At 39.3% G+C, this 17,574-nt stretch overlaps 1 protein-coding gene across 1 annotated transcript; it reads right to left on the minus strand.

Annotated features, from left to right (window-relative positions):
• Window positions 1-5,419: 5,419 nt before the first annotated feature.
• Window positions 5,420-17,291, minus strand: LOC143281704 (acyl-CoA:lysophosphatidylglycerol acyltransferase 1-like). Its single transcript, XM_076586962.1, has 6 exons — window positions 17,135-17,291; window positions 14,217-14,536; window positions 11,299-11,513; window positions 9,862-9,998; window positions 7,014-7,153; window positions 5,420-6,081 (listed from the first exon to the last, which is right to left on the minus strand). Exons 2-6 carry the CDS (start codon window positions 14,428-14,430, stop codon window positions 5,663-5,665), a joined length of 1,125 nt encoding a protein of 374 aa, XP_076443077.1. The 5' UTR covers window positions 14,431-14,536; window positions 17,135-17,291; the 3' UTR covers window positions 5,420-5,662.
• Between the last annotated feature and the right edge of the window lie 283 nt (window positions 17,292-17,574).

Below are 17,574 nucleotides of genomic sequence, written 5' to 3' on the forward strand. Positions count from 1 at the left end.
TTGAAAAGAAGGGGTTTTTAAAACTGTATTTACATGCATTAATCAAATCACTTGAATAAATAATGCATTAAGTTTTTCATCCATTCAAGGTATACACATTAGATTTTTCAAAATGTTCAGAAAATATACTTTTCCACCTCAATTATTTCATCTTTTGTTGGGAATTCTTAATCATATACACACCCTACTTTGCAACTGAATACAACAGCAGTTGTGTTTATAAATAATATTTAACTTTATATAAATGGTTTGTAAAATAAGCAACAACAAATCACAATTCTAAAAAGTTTGCAACAAACAACACTGGTGAAGTTCTACCATTCCAACGGACATGTAACCATTAAACAAATACTTCTAACAAATAATGATTGACGTCATTTTTTTCACAAAATTATATGAACAAAAGTAAAAAAATTTGTTGAATGCATTTCTGGATGATCATTAAAGGACAATGACTGAAAGATCAAAACAATGAAATAATACTTTGCCACAAAAATAATTCAGTGCCAGTTAAACTGATAAAAATTCTTCAGTATCAGATTTCTTACTCACACACACACAGACACACACACACACACACTCCACACAGAATAATTTAGAACACCAATTCACTTGGGTCACAGAAAGGCTTATCCACACAAGTGAAATCAGACTGGAATGTCTCAACATACGTTCTTTTTTTTTCATGCCTGCAAACACACACCTTTGTGTGTGTGCATGTGCACATTTACAATGAGTGCACATCTCGTTTCTTGAAATATGTGTATTTGCACATTTGCTCGAGTGCACACAAGTATTACAATGTTTTTGTATGTGTGCACGTGCACATCTGCAATGAGTGTACATCTGTTGCTGGTTATGGGTATGTGCACACTGGCATAAGTGAACATGTATAAACTTGCCTTGGAACATGTGGGAATGTAGGGTAGACAGGATATTCTATCCAACTAATCACAACGATGTGTAGGATGGAGAGTGTATTTTCTCGGGTGACTATTAACAACAGTGTACTGATGTCCTTTCCATGAACATATGTGACAAATCTGAGGTGAGTGTTTGCCATGGCAGCCTCTCAGTCACATCTCACAAACCATGATGACCGGAACACAGATACCCATCACTGTCGCCATTGTTTTATCCTGCCTCCATGGTACCAAAAAGCAAAGCCGCACTTGAGCCACCACAAACATGGATGTCTTTCTTCCACATTCTCCAGGACATGAACAACATATGCACTCTAAACATCATCAAAGCACATTTCTAACCAAGGTTATCCTTCATTATTAGCTCTCCAATCTTTCATTGGCTTTTTATAAATATTGCCACAATAATTATTCAATGAATAAATACTGGCTCAGCTATCTTCCCAAATTGACGAGTATTCACATGTTTATCATCTGTAGTACGTTTGTACTATGTCAGATTAGTAAAATGCACTATCAAGGGAGGATGACTTCATTTAATATCAGTTAAAAAGAACAATGAATAAATTAATATACAGGCAAACTCAACAGTCAAAACCTCAAAGCAAAAGAAAACAAGCATCAAACCATTTGCAATTTTCCTTTAATATACCCAGAGCTACACCCCCCTACCCCCACTCCCCCATCCCCACAACAACAAAGCTTTTTTAAAAAAAAAGGAAGAGATTCCTATTTGAGATTTTTTTTTTTTTTTTTAATTTTTTTTTTTTAACATAACAGAGAACAGATATACATCAGTTTAGTTGTTTACACACTATCTGCTTCCAAATTATATCAGTTGGATCATATAATTTTCAATTTCTGCTGCCCAGTGTGCTTTGATTAATATTCCAGTATTTGTTAGTTCATGACATGAATCGTTAAAATCATTCTCTCCTATCAAGGTCCAAGACTCTCACCTCTGGAAACAACATCGACAGAAAGATCATTCATTGGTTCTGGCACACTGAACTTTTCTGCCACTGTCAACAAAATTCATCATGCAGAATCAGGTCTTCCCTCTTACTGCCCAGTACAGTATCAGCTCACTGACTTAGCTACTCATTCAGTCATTGCCATGCCGTTGTTGATGCTGGACCAATTCTCTCAATCAGCCAGCCCTTTAACACAGCATCAGACCATGAATGATGTCCAAAAAGGATGTAAATGTTCTTGGTACACAGGATCGAATTAACTCTCCCACCAATAAGAGATCCAGTTTTTGTATTAAGGAAGATCAGAATTGTACTCAAAAAGTTAATTCCATTCCCCCTCACACTTTTCCCAACCCTAAAAAAACAACAAAAAACACAACTAAAAAAAACAACAACAAAAAAAGAGAACAAAGACTTAACCCTGTCACTAACAGCCATAAAAATGTACAGCAGTTTACAGCTACAGCTATACTCACTGTCAAGCACCTTAAAAATTCTTTTTTAACCAGAAAGCATCAAAATGCCTGATAACAACATTTTCCATTAAAACTTCATCAAATCCAACAAAAAAAGAGAAAAAATTTTAGATGTGAAAAACATATATATATATATATCAACAAATAGCTACAGCAGTGTGGAGGTGATGAAGATCAGCACATACCTAAATCTCTATCTATTGATATATACATTTATATCTGGTGACTGATTGTCTTGTTGTTTATCAGGAAAGGTCCTCTATATTGCCTGTTGTTCTACCATTACACCATCCCAGATCTGTAGCCTGCTGATCCAGTGCCAGCTACGCTGGACAGGACACGCTGTCCGCATGACAGACAGCAGGATCCCGAAGATGCTTTTGTATGGCCAGCTGAAGGAAGGCCACCATGAACGTGGAAGACCCTGCAAGCGCTTCAAGGACACCTTGAAGACAAAACTCAAAGCCTGTGACATAGACATCGCTTCCTGGGAAACTGATGCCCTTGACCGCTCTCGCTGGAGGATGCTGTGCTCTAGTGGCATAAAGATGTTTGAAAACAAGAGAACGCTGGCCATTAAGGAGAAGCGTGAGCGAAGGAAGCAGGGCTCAACTTCTGGAGACATTTTCCCTTGCAGCACCTGTGGGAAGTGCTGCGCATCCAGAATCGGCCTCTTCTCCCAAATGAGGACACACACTGACAGATAAGCCTGCCTGCCTACTCATCTGTTGGACCGACGGGAGACTCCATCATCCCAGGTCTGTGCTTCTCTGTTTGGGCACATCATCCAGAGATGCCAACCCCTGTCAAGTGTTTGTAGGAACAAAAAGGAAATTTGGTAGAACATTTTGACATTGGTAGGAATGCTCGACTCATCAGAAAATGGGCACAGACGCTGTTTGACTGAGATGCAACTTGATTGAACATTCTCACTTGTTCAGGCAAACGATTAAGCTAATTGGTCCAATCAAAGCTGTTTCAATGTAAAGCTGAGCATCATCACGAGAGACCAAGGTTAGTAGTACCCTGGCCTCATGATCGAGAAGTCTAGAGCATCTGGGTAATGTTGCGACAGGAAAGTATGTTACCATGCTATGTAGTTGAAAATGAACTCCTCAGAACAATTTTGATGTTGGCGTAACGTCAGAAAAAACTGTGATCGAGTATAATATGGTGAAATCATAACAGTTGGCATCTCTGATCATCACATGACAGGCGCAACAACTTAGTGGAAAAAGTGTTGGACTTTCAATCTGAGGGTCCTGGGTTCAAATCTTGGTAACGGCGCATGGTGGGTAAAGGGTGGAGATTTTTCCAATCTCCCAGGTCAACATATGTGCAAGAGCTGCTTGTGTCTGAACCCCCTTCATGTGTATACACAAGAAAAAGATCAGAATACGCACGTTATAGATCCTGTAATCCGTGTCAGCGTTCAGTGGATCATGGAAACAATAACATACCCAGCATGCACACCCCCGGAAACGGAGTATGGCTGCCTACATGGCGGGGTAAAAATGGTCATACACATAAAAGCCCACTTGTGTACATACAAGTGAACGTGGGATGTGCAGCCCATGAACAAAGAAGAAGATCATCACGTCAACCTGTGTATTTTCTATCAGCACATCAATCAGCAGTACACAGTTTCCATCGTCAGTTTCCTGCCAGAGTGTCTGCACCTCTATCAGGCCACACAGTTATCCATTGTCTATGTTTTTGTATCACCATCCTGAAATTACATTCACTTTCTCTGCTGGGCCAAATCACATCCGTCATCTGTTTCTCTGCGCCAGACATGTCTGTTTCTCTGTTAGGGAACATACTGTCTACTAGTTTTTCTGTGTGTGTGCTGTATCTTTTTTTATCATCATTTTGATTAGTTGTCTCATACATCATGTTAATTTTTAGCCCATGTTCTGGTGCTTTGAAACACAAAAGTGGTTCTTGAGCACCAAGGTGGTGCCACCAAGTGTGAACATCCTGTCTCAGGATCCCAGCGAACAAAGTTTTAAGCAAGTTTACAAACCTTGTTTATGTAACAGACTGACAGATATGAGGCTTTCTTCTTTTTCTTTTTCTTTTTCTTTTTTTTTTTTTTAACTCCCACCGCCACATTTCTGTGTGAAAAAAACACTCCCCAGCACCAAATGTTTCAGAAACGATTCTCTCAGTCACAGGCATTGGACCATGTCAAAACAACACAGTGGACGTGATCACTTCAAACTGGGTCAGGGGCCAATGGTTAGTCATTGTTCTATTGGCAGGAAACTCGCTGCAGCTGTCAAGCTTTGTTACAATGTGAAAAACTGTCTTATCAACATGGACCCCTCAACGTCAACAAAAATCGCCTATGACAGTGCACTGTCTAGTCAACAAGAGTCGCCTATGGTGGTGAAAGAGTTAAGAGAGTGTGTGGATGGTGCAGGGGGGCAATGGTGGTGGTGGTGGTGACTTTGGGTCCTCTAGACTTGAAAAAAATGTCAAGTCAACAACAGCACAGCTAATACCAGTGTTTACTAATTTGTTATTAGGAGTATAAACTTATAGCTCACACACACTGGTCTGAATGAACAAAAGCAAGTTCAGTAGCTCTCCCTTTCCCACAAAACAAAAGAGGCACAAAACTTCAAGCTTCTGTTGTAACAATAAAGTCAAGCCCACAATTAAAAAACAAAAACAAAACAAAGAATAAAAAATAATGAACAACATTATTTTTCTATCCCAATAGTAAATCTTCATGTAAATTTGTTCTGTGTGGTGAGTTACTGAATGCTATTTTTCTTTATTTTCATAAAGGATTAAACAAATGTAACAAACGCACTGGCACCACTTCGTTCTTGTACAAGCACCAAGAGATATTTGCTTTGCCACACCAATAAGCTTTTGTATTTCACTTTTCAATAAATAACAATGACATATGAAAAATCTTCTGCATTCTACCTTTCCAACAAATGACAATCATTCCAACTTTAAACAAAACAAAAAAACTTGCACATGGTCACTTCAGCTTTCTTGTTCCCAACTTCTGCTTTCTACCATTTTTCATAGTGCATGAAAAAATTCATTCAAAAGGTATTTTCCTCAAGAAAAGCAATACCCCCCACAACCGCCATTACTTTAAACAATTGTCACTTAAATAATCACACAACTCTCCCTTCCCTCTCTATCAAAGTAAAAAATAATCAACAACCAATGCAATTTTCCGTTCTCTTTGTATTCAGGTTAAAAAATAATTTACATCCATTCTGATGAGCAAAGGGGAGCTAAAAACGTTTTGTTGTTGTTAAATTCACCCAAACACCAAGGACCACAAGGGCTTCAGCACAAAAGCGTAGTGAACATAAGCCGAGGCCATATAGAAGCCCTGGATCAAAACAACGTGGACCCAGTCGTACGTGATCACCTGCGCTGGCTTGGAGGGCAGAGCTGCCGCCCCGGCGCTGTCGGCCGGGAAGCAACCGTGCGACTTGAAGTACTCCATCAGGTCCTCTTTCTCCTCGTACAGGTTGTACAGCCACTTCGTCATCCCATCCCCGTCCCGGGGCACTTTGGACAGGGGGTAGGCACGGTAATGCACATGCATGTCCTGCCGCTGGCGGTAGCCCACGCACATGCCGAACATGTCCGGCGGGGCGCCCTCGTCGTTGCTGTAGGCGATGGTCATGTCCACCACCCACCTCACACGGCGGTCCTCCAGTCTGAGGTTGCCTGCAGGGAAATTGTAAGAGTAGACTATAAAGCAGGCGGTGAGATTTTTAAAGAGGATGGTGTGCGCACTGAGAAGTGAGAACCTATTATGTCATCTGTGCCTTCACCCCCAAAATAGATTCCTAAGTGATTTTAGAGGATGGTGTGTGGATCCAGGAGTGAGAACTTATGTTATCTATGCCTTCACCCCCAAAATATTCCTAGGTGATTTTAAAAAGGATGGTCTGTGGATATATCTAGAAGTGAGAACCTATGTGAGTATGTCATCTGTGCCTTTACCCCCAAAATAGATTCCAAAGTGTGTTATCTGTGTGTCTTGATAGGGTGGCATGTATGTCAAGGAGTGAGAACGCATGTCGTCTTCTGTCTAAAACCTAGTGGACATTTGGCAATATCAGAAGATCAAGTTTGGAAAAAACAGAAAAGAAAAAAAGAAAAAGCAATCTTAACATTTACATTTCTGTCTGTATCACTTGTCTTCTCTGTGTGTATGTGTGCATGCATGTGTGTGTGTGTGCGTCTGTGTCTGTGTCTGTGCATCTGTGCCTGCGCATGCACACATGATCAAGCATTCACACTTCCATTTCTTCAATTCATGACATGGCAGGTGTGTGCATGCACACATACACACACACATACACACATGTGCTTGCATGTGTGCACACCTGTTTGTGTACAATATGTTGTACTTTAATGCATATATACTTTATGTATGTTTAATTTCAATTGTAAACACCAGTGTACGTTTAATTTTCAATTGTAAACACCAGTGTACGTTTAATTTTCAACGCCACAAGCTCTCTGCCTGGGAAGTGTGAGTTAAGTCTGTATTGTTACCATTATCACTATTATGATCATCATTATTATTATCATTATCAAACAGACATATAAACATAACTGGCACATCAGCCCCCTGGCAAAGTGAGACTCACAATTTCCATTGGTGACAGTGTCGCTGTCCTTGGAGTTGTCATGGCTGGAGGCACCAACGGTGTCCAAAATGGTCTTCATGGCACCGACCCTTGGCAGGCTGACATTATGCAGCAAGGGGTAACCATTCTTTCTGGCATACCTGCGCCACATGACAATGATGCCAGACTTGTGAATTCCACCCCCTCCCACTTCACCTCACTTGTGTGTTGTGTTGCAATGGGGAGGGAGTGGTGGAGGGGGATTAGTTTTACATGATCTGCCATTATGTGGTACAGTAGGTCACACAAGAGTTTTGTTGTGAATTTGCTAACTTTCCTCAAAACCTGAATAGCACAACATACACATGTACTCATCAATCATATGCACACACACACACACACACACACACACACACACCACAAAATGGTCAGACAACAACAGGACACACCCTGGTCATGGTCAACAGCATGGATTGAATCGTAGTAGATGGGCACAATAGCCGAGTAGTTAAAGCGCTGGCTTTTCAGTCTGAGGGTACCGGGTTCGAATCTCGGTAACAGCACCTGGTGGGTAAAGGGTGGGAGATTTTTCTGATCTCACAGGTCAACACATGTGCAGACCTGCTAGTGCCTGAACCCCCTTTGTGTGTGAATATGCAAGCAGAAGATCAAATACACACATTAAAGATCCTGTTATCCATGTCAGCATTTGGTGGGTTATGGAAACAAGAACATACCCAGCATGCACCCTCCAACCCTTCCTGCCCCCACCACACCACCTGAAAACAGAGTATGGCTGCCTACATGGCAGGGCAAAAATGGTCATATACATAAAAGCCCACTCATGTACAAATGAGTGAACGTGGGAGTTGCAGTCCACGAATGAAGAACAATAACAGAAAGCAGCTTTGCAAAAAAAAGTGATAATAATAATAAACAAAGATAAAAAAAAAAGGGAGTTTAACAAGTGTATTCAGTGCAGGTATGCAGGTTATATACTGGAATGTACATACACCGCACTTTCTTTTCCTTTTTTTTCCTTTCTTTTTTTTTACTAAAGGGCTCATACAATACACTCAGTCACTCAGCATATAAGGTAAACTGCAGGGAGTTCAGTGTGTGAATGACCCACATCCCTACCAGCTACATGAAGAGATAGTGGTTCTGATAACTGTAGCAGCAGTAGCAATAGCAGTGGCAGCAAATGAAAGTAATGCAGCTGTCAAGGTGGCAGAAGTAAAGATCCGGTGGTAACAGTAAACTCTATGTTTTAACCCGGTGTTCGGTTGTCTGTGTGTGTGTGTGTCTGTGTGTGTGTCTGTGTGTCCGTAGTAAACTTTAACATAGACATTTTCTCTGCAAATACTTTGTCAGTTGACACCAAATTAGGCATAAAAATAGGAAAAATTCAGTTCTTTCCAGTCATCTTGTTTAAAACAATATTGCACCTCTGAGATCAGCACACAAAAATATAAAAAAGAAGCCAAATTATATGCAAACTGTTATATATATTTTTTTTTCTCTCTCTAAACTTGGCACTTTGATCTGATATTCTGACACAACAACAAGAGCAGTCATTTTTATCATTTTTTGTTCAAACAGGAACTTCTTTTGCTAAGCATGGAAGTTATATTTATTTTGCATGTCTTTGGTGCAGATAGTAAAAAAGGGAAATTAATCTGTAATTAATGCTAGGGGGGTTAATTTGCTTTAAACTGATCTTTCTCATCTTAAACATTACATTTTGAAATTATACGCAATACATAAAAAGCTTGTGTGTTTTACTCTCGGTGTACAGGGCTTTCACTATGTTCATTCACCCAAGTGGTCTTTTTCAGAAAATACTAAAATCAGTACTACGAGTGGACTTTATAGATCTACTGGCTGAGCCCTGAAGGTCATTGGCAAAAATCAATTGCGTACACATATTTATACATATTCAAAGCGCGTGCTCATATTCCTCGCGAAAGCGAAGTACGCCATTTTGTTTCAAGATGTTGACCTGCCCGTTCAATCCTATATTCAATCGACAATTCATGATAACATGTGATGGAAAGTTGGAGGAGATCGACTGTTAAATATTTATTCAGAGAAAGATTTGTGAACGCCTCATCACTTACTGGATTATGCCCCAAATTGCCAAAAAATATGAACAAAATCAGTCGGAATTCACAGTTAAAAATTAAAAAAACCATGAGAGTTAATACACACTTGACAAAACGTAAAAATTTTGTCTTGACTTTTTTCAAAATGAAGTCCTTTTCACTTCATACAACATCTAGAAGTACTTGTCCTTGGCTCTACATGTTATTAGTTTAACAAAATACTCAATTTTCATATCAACTTTAAAACCTTAAAATTAGAATGGACAGAAAAGAGAAATTGAATCGACCGTGTCATACATACCTGGCGGGTACATGTAACTAAACTTGTACATCTATCTAGATCCAGAGAAAACAGCTAAATGTTGCAGTGTGATTGCAGCGATAGCCACGTCTCCTTTACCGTGGACTTAAAAAGAATTTTTAATTGCCCTCAAAGATTTTTTGAATGCCCAAGATACACCAGAATAATATCACAAGTGAGTCTTGAAGGCCTTGCCTCTCTTGTTCATTTATAGCACAGTTTCGTTCATTTTTACCAACACGAACATGGAACTTGCAGGCTTTGAGGTCGTCTGTGACTCAATTCTGATTAATGACCTGGATATAGCAGATTTTAACCATACATTAAGCGCACAGTACAAGGCGCACGGGTGGTAAGTAGAGAAATAAAGTATCGCCTCACTAGTCACAGCCTGTAAAATACAGTAGTACAATAGCAGTTAGTAGCAGTGCCAGGAGAAGGCTGCAAACACCACCGCACTGACCTCTGACTGACTTCCATGCGGTTGCGCAGAAAGCCGCCCTCAGGAAATAGGACGATCCACTTGCGTCCCTGTGGCAGGTAGCAGTCCAACAGGTGTTGTTTGAGCATCACAAACTGCTGGTCACGCGTCTCCTTGCCCTGTCACTCACACACGCACAACATTGCTATAATATACTGTAATGTATTGCATTACTCTTTTTTGTCACAACAGATTTCTCTGTGTGAAATTCAGGCTGCTCGCCCTAGGGAGAGTGTGTCGCTACACTGACACCGCCACCCATTTTTTTGTATTTTTTCTTGCCTGCAGCTTTTTCTGTTTTCCAATCGAAGCGGTTGCTATGGGTTCTTTTACGTGCGCTAAGTGCATGCTGCACACGGGACCTCAGTTTATCGTCTCATCCAAATGACTAGTGTCCAGACCGCCACTCAAGGTCTAGTGGAGGGGGAGAAAATACTGGTGACTGCTGGGATTCGAACCACTGCACACAGATTCTCTCTCTTCCTAGGCCGATGGATTACCTCTAGGCCATCATTCCATCAATTATCATTTAACATATATCACATCGTAATCATTAACACATCCAAGTGCACATTGTATTGTATTGTATTGTAATTGTATTGTATTATATCACATTGTATTGTATTGTATTGTAATTTGTATTGCATTGCATTGCAATTGCATTGCATCACACTGTGTTGTACTGTATTGTATCGTATCATATTGTATGACATTGTATTGTATTGTAGTTTTTTTGTACTGTATTGTATTGTACTGTACTGTATTGTAATGTATTAGTCTATTTGTCTTTTGACATGACAGATTTCTCTGTGTGAAATTCTGGCTGTTCTGCCCAGGGAGAGCATGTCGCTACAGTGCGGCATCACCCTGTTTTTTCTGCCTGCAACTGCAAGTGTATTTTGCTCTCCTATAAAAGTGGATATTTCCCCTGAATTTTGCCATGTATAACTTTTTTTGTTGTCGTGGGTTCTTTGACATGCTACACACAGGACCTCAATTTTCTATTTCATCTGAATGACCAGCATCCAGACCACAACTCAAGGTCTAATGGAGGGGCAGAAAACACTGGCAAGTGATGGATTCAACCCTGTGCGCTCAGATTCTCTTGCTTCCTAGATGAACACACTACTACCAGGACACCACACCACTATGCATGAGAGTATGACATACACACGTATTTGTATGTACAGGCATACATGTTGTACAGTATGCACTTACACACACACACTCTCTCTCTCCTACACACACAAACACACACACACACACACACTCTCACTCTCTCTCTGAGTCTCTCTCTCACACACACACACACACACACACACATAAAAACTCTCTCTCTCTCTCTCTCGCACGCACAAACACAGAAAGACTGAAAGACAAGACAACCACAGGGCTGGTGCATCCCGCCCTTCACCTCACCTGTTTGATGAAGACGTCCCTGCGGATGGAGGACATGATGCCAAAGTTGGTGAAGTGGAAGATCCAGTCCATGATCCAGTAGGAGTTGGCCATGACGCTGCCCTTGTTCCACAGTGCCAACATCACCAGGGGGACGTCCGCTGTCGACTGGTGGTTGGCCAGCAGTAGCACCTCCTGCTCCGACAGCCGCCCCACCTCGTCTCCCGACTCCACAACTAAGGAGGTGGAGGGAGGTGGTTGTGGATGGGGGGGCGGGGGGGCGGGGGTGGGAGGCAGCGAGAGAGATAAGATTACAGGGTTCCCAAAGATGTGACCAAAACAAGATTCTTTGCTTTTATTTTCTATAGACTTTACCACACCACACTGAACATTCTCCATACCAAACAACACAAAGCAAGCACTTCACACTCATACACACACACAAACACAGACACACACACACACCACATGCAGCAGCACACACATACCACATCCACAAACAGTGCTTATGCTAGCAAGTCTTCTATTTTCAGGAATCAATTCAATTTGTCCTGCATTTGTAATAATGTGGGGGGATGGGGGTGGGGGTTGTGGGGGGATGTCACTCATCACTCACTCTGTGTGTGTGTGTGTGTGTGTCTGTGTGTGTGTGTGTCTGTGTGACTGTGTGTGTGACTGTGTGACTGTGTGAAGTGCTGTGTGTCACTTTATGTCACTGTGTGTTTGCTTTCAAGTAATTTACATTTTCATGCATCGTCAGTTCATCTCATGTCCGCACATTTACATTTTGCAATTGAAACTATGTTAAGACACAAGTATACACTGTCACATGAATGTGGCTTCATAAGAAACGAAACTAATTAAAAGCAATTTACTCATTCACTACAAGTACAACCTGCAGCTACTGCCTCTAAACTCTCGTTTAATCTTTACTGAAAACTCCCCCACTCTACCCCACCCCACCCCACCCGAATGCCCCTGCCACTCTGAATGGCTCCATTCCTTCCACCTCTTTTTTTTCCCGTTTTTTTATATCTCAAATCTAAATCTAACAGACAAAACTCAAGTATGTTATTGTTTAACATAGTGATAACATAAAATTAAGAATGACAAAATGATGGTGACCAGTAGCAAAATTCAACTGAACAAAAAACCATTGCCCTAAACAGGCTAAGTATCAGTATCAGTAGCTCAAGGAGGCGTCACTGCGTTCGGTCAAATCCGTATATGCTACACCACATCTGCCAAGCAGATGCCTGACCAGCAGTGTAACCTAACGCGCTTAGTCAGGCCTCAAGAAGAAAAAATATATATATATAATTTTTTTTATTTTTTAATATAAAAAAAAAAAATTTAAATAATAATAATAAAATAAATAAAATAAATAAATAAAATAAATGGATAAAAAATAACAAATAATAATAATAAAATAAAATAAATAAATAAAATAACAAAAAATAAATAAAATAAAATAAAAATAATAGATAAATACATAAAAAATACTATAATCAATAATATTATTACCAAAAAAAAGAAAAAAAAGATGATAAATAAGCAAATAAATGTTAAACACACACACACACACACACACACACACATGCATAACATATATGCAACAGACATGCATTCAGTAACAGAAACTAAACAGGCTAAAGGAAAATAAACCAGACTATGATATATATATATATATATATATATATATATATATATATATATATATATAGAGACAATTATTGTACAGAGAATACAAATTCAGAACTCTATAAAGCAATCTTGAAGTTTAATATTAAAGTTAAGATTAAAGTCTAAGATTAAAGTTTAAGATTAAGTTAAACATACCAGAGTCTAGAGTCATGTACACCCACAGTGTTCATATTCTTCCCATTCAAACAATATCAATTATAATAATTAATTACTATTAGTATTAGAAATTACACAACCATTTTTTGTTGTTGTCATTGCTGTTTGTTTTTCATTTTGCTTTTTTTTTCTTTTTTTTTTTTCAAATTTGATGGGTGTGTCTGATGGGTGTGTCTGCGTGTCTTAGTGATGTAATATGTCAATGTGTGTGTTTTCTTCTTTCTTCTTTCCTGCCTGTTGTGTTTAAAGTGCATAAAAATTTAAAACATACACATCCAAAGGGTCATCATCAAAAACAAACTGAAAACCAAAACGCTTCCCCACCACCCACCCATTCTAAAATTTAAAAAATTTTTAGAAAAATTTTAATCTTAATCTCTTATGACCCCACTCACCACCATAACCTCAAGAATAAATAACAGGTCAAAACAGATCATTATCAAAAACAAACAGAAAATCAAAACCCTTCCCCACCCCAATAAAAAAACAAAAACAACAAAACCAAAAAATCACATGACCCCTCTCACCACCATAAACTCCAGGGCTGACCGACAGAATGACAAAAACAGATCTTCTTCTTCTTCTTCTACGTTCGTGAGCTGCAACTCCCACGTTCACTCGTATGCACATGAGTGGGCTTTTACGTGTATGACCGTTTTTGCCATATAGGCAGCCATACTCCGCTTTCAGGGGTGTGCATGCTGGGAATGTTCTTGTTTCCATAACCCACCGAACACTGACATGGATCACAGGATCTTTAACGTGCGTATTTGATCTCCTGCTTGCATATACACATGAAGCGGGTTCAGGCACTAGCAGGTCTGCACATATGTTGACCTGGGAGATCGTAAAAATCTCCACCCTTTAGCCACCAGGCGCCGTCACTGTGATTCGAACCCGGGACCCCCAGATTGAAAGTCCAACGCTTTAACCACTCGGCTATTGCGCCCGTCACAAAAACAGATCAAAACAGATCACTGTAATTCAAAAAGAAACAGAAAAACAAAACCCTCCCCCACCCACCCGCACAAAAAAGAAGAAGAAGAAGAAGAAAAAAAAAACCACAAGACCCCACTCACCACCATAACCTCCAGAGTCAATCCACAGAATGACAAATGACTGCAGGGCTCGGAAGAGTCTGGACTCGGTCTTCCAATACAGGGAAGGCCAGAGAACACGCAGCGGTGACAAGACCAGTGTCCACATGACGTAGCCAAAAAATCCGTAGAGGTTGGTGGCGAAGAACACCCCAAAGCGCCAGGTGTAACGGACAAGGTTGGCAATGTCTGCCATGGCTGAGACAGTGTGACTCACTGTGAGCAACTGACTACTTCCAAGGCCAGTGGGTGTTTGTCAGGAACGAAGGAGTGGGCTGCAGTTAATCTTCAGCTTCAAGTTTCTGCATTGAAACACACACACACACAATATATATATATATATATATATATATATATATATATATATATATATATATATATATATATATATATATATATAAAAATAGTAAAAGTAAACTGTTTTCTCTCAAAACACTACGATCTGTCATTCTGTGTCCTATGTTGTTTTCTTCCACTCATTATCACGATATATAATACCACGGCTATAGTTTATATTATATTTCAGCAGTGTTAACTGTTATCCAATGTTTGGCTCATACTTTAGTTTGATAGTCAGATAAGCCTGATAGTGAACTATCAGAGCAACAATTTTTAATTGCTAAATTTACTTTGTCATTGGTACTGAGGTAAGCTTTGAATAAATACAAAATACAAGTTTATACTTTATGGTACACCTTTTGTGGACAAATTTCTTCTAGCATAATAGCAGCTTCCCAAAAAACAACTTCATATGAAAATACAATTCCATACATTTTTCATTAGTTAATCCAGTGAATCAAATTGGTCATCTACAAAGTTTTGTTTCAGTTTCAGTTCAGTTTTTCAATGAGGTGTCACTGCGTTCACACAAATCTGTATATATGTAACACCACATCTGCTGGGCAGATGCTTGACCAGCAGCATAATTCAACGCGCTTTCTAACTGTAAGCCTTGAGTGAATGTGTTACTTTATTTGTGTACCTATCACAGCATCAGGGTGTATTTCTTCTACATAATTTTGCCAGACAACAACACTTTTGTTGCCACTGGTTCTTTTTCTGACCGTGCTGCACACGGGACCTCGGTTTTACTTTATTTTTCAATGAATGACCAGACGCTCAATGTAACATTTCAGTCTATCTTGGGAGAAAGGGCAAAAGCAGGATTGAAACCCAGACCCTCACGGACTCTGTTTAAAACAAAAGTTTTTCAAAAAGACTGGAATGAAGCATGATACCCTTTGTGGTATACTCATTTCATTTTTTTTTTTTTTTTTTTTTTTAATAAAAAACAACAACCCTTATCTATCTTTAAAAAAATTAATAAATTTTTTTTTTTTTTTTTTTAAGTATTTTCCAATGCCCCAAACAGCAAAAAGAAGGAAGAACTAGAACCAGTAGAAGAAATTCAAATTCCAAGTTGAGCAGTCATAAAATTTCTTACTCTTCTCCACTGCAATAAAATGCTGTCTGTTGTTAGTGGATCTGTGTTAACACTTTCGCTTCCATAACTATTTGTGATTTTTGCAAAATAATCACCAACCTCTAAAAAAAAAATTCACAAAAACTAAAATCATGCTATTCAAAATCAAAGGAAGATTTTTAGAGAGAAAAAAAAACCACAAAATATTTTGGGAAAAAAAAGAGAAGAAAATTCAAGTTTGTTTATTCAACAGGTGGAAATGGTGCTGAAATATTAGCAAATGTATTAGACAAAACAACCAGGTGCAATTATGTTGTTTCCTCCACTATGATGTTGTTTCAAACATAAACACTATTAATAAACATTCATAAAGTAAAATACTTACATACACCCACACACACACCCTCCCAATCAAACATCCACAAATACTATTACATCATATCACAACACAAAATTTAATGCTCATTGTAATTGTAAACCATATTTCGGCTTGAAGCTTTAACCTGGAAACCCCAAAATGAAGGTTTCAAGCTAAAATTGGGGGGTTTCTCTACCCACTTGTAACACGACTGTGCTCACTTCCTGTTTGTTGATGTAGCTTTGTTGCACATACTGATATAGTTTGTTTGAGTGGGTAGCTTTGTTCTGCTTATTATTTTGTGAGCAGAAGTTTGTGGGACTGTATTACTATTAGATATTCAGTACAGTAGTGTCTGTAAACTTTTGTTGTTGTTGTTTGTTTTGGTTTGGTTTGGTTTTTGTTGTTGTTTTGGGGAGTTTTTTTGACAACCTGATGAACCAAAAACTGTACACTGCCAAGATAAAAACCAAGCATCTTTGTTGCTTGATGGCGTTTATGATACTTAAAGATCTCACGGCAATAACTGTCAATTCAATAATAATTTGCCAACACAACAACAACAACAAAATCCCATACTTGCTAGTATTTTCTCCCTCCCAGTGGTCGTCTGGATGCTAGTGATTCGGATGATTTGATAAACCGAGATCCCGTGTGCAACATGCATTTTGCACACGCAAAAGAACCCACGGCAACAAAAGGGTTGTCCCTAGTAAAATTCTGAAGAAAAATCCACTTCGAAAGGCAAACAAATATAATTGCAGCCAGAAAAAAGGGGTGACACTCTCAGTGTAGTGACGCGATCTCCCTGAGGAGAGCATCCCGAATTTCAGAGAAATTTATCTGTTGTGACAAAGGAGTAATACAATACGATCAATATCACATCTTGTTCCACGACGGAATTTTTTTTTTTTAATCTGAATTAGGAAAACACTGCTGCTTTTTACTCGACCCACAAAGTGTGTCAACAAATCAGGCAACGACGAGTAGAACAGACTTTCGTTTCTGTTTTAAACAAACACCAATCACTCCGACTCTGATTCGTAGACAGCGGCAGTTGACTGTAATTGGTAACTAGGTAGATAATCCAATAAACAAAAAAATATAATTGCGACTTACGACGTCAGTTAATGACCTCCTCCCTCTGTTTACAAGCGATCCATGAAAGTGTTCTTTCGTCTTCGCGAATGAAGCGTAGATTGAAGAATAAACAACACTGGATAACCTTCACTGGCTCACATCAATGCCACAACGGATAGGACACACGCTTTGAAGAACATCGGATGATGATGCAAAATTCACAGTAACGTCCCTTCGTGCAGTGGATAATTACCGGAAAATTCCCGAAATTGACCTTGGGAGCCGCATGAGAAGAATACGAACGCACTCCATATCGGCAAAATATCTGAGAATGACAAGATTAGGAAGAATGGGACAGACACCGAAATTTTGTCTGATTGTTTGATTGCTTGTTTGTTCTTGTATGTTTCCTTGTTTTATTTGTTGCAGTTTATTGGATCTGGATTCACATCAGTCGCAGAAGCCCATCAGTTGAACTT

This window comes from Babylonia areolata, chromosome 4, assembly GCF_041734735.1.
Source record: "Babylonia areolata isolate BAREFJ2019XMU chromosome 4, ASM4173473v1, whole genome shotgun sequence".
Classification (NCBI taxonomy): Eukaryota; Metazoa; Mollusca; class Gastropoda; order Neogastropoda; family Buccinidae; genus Babylonia; species Babylonia areolata.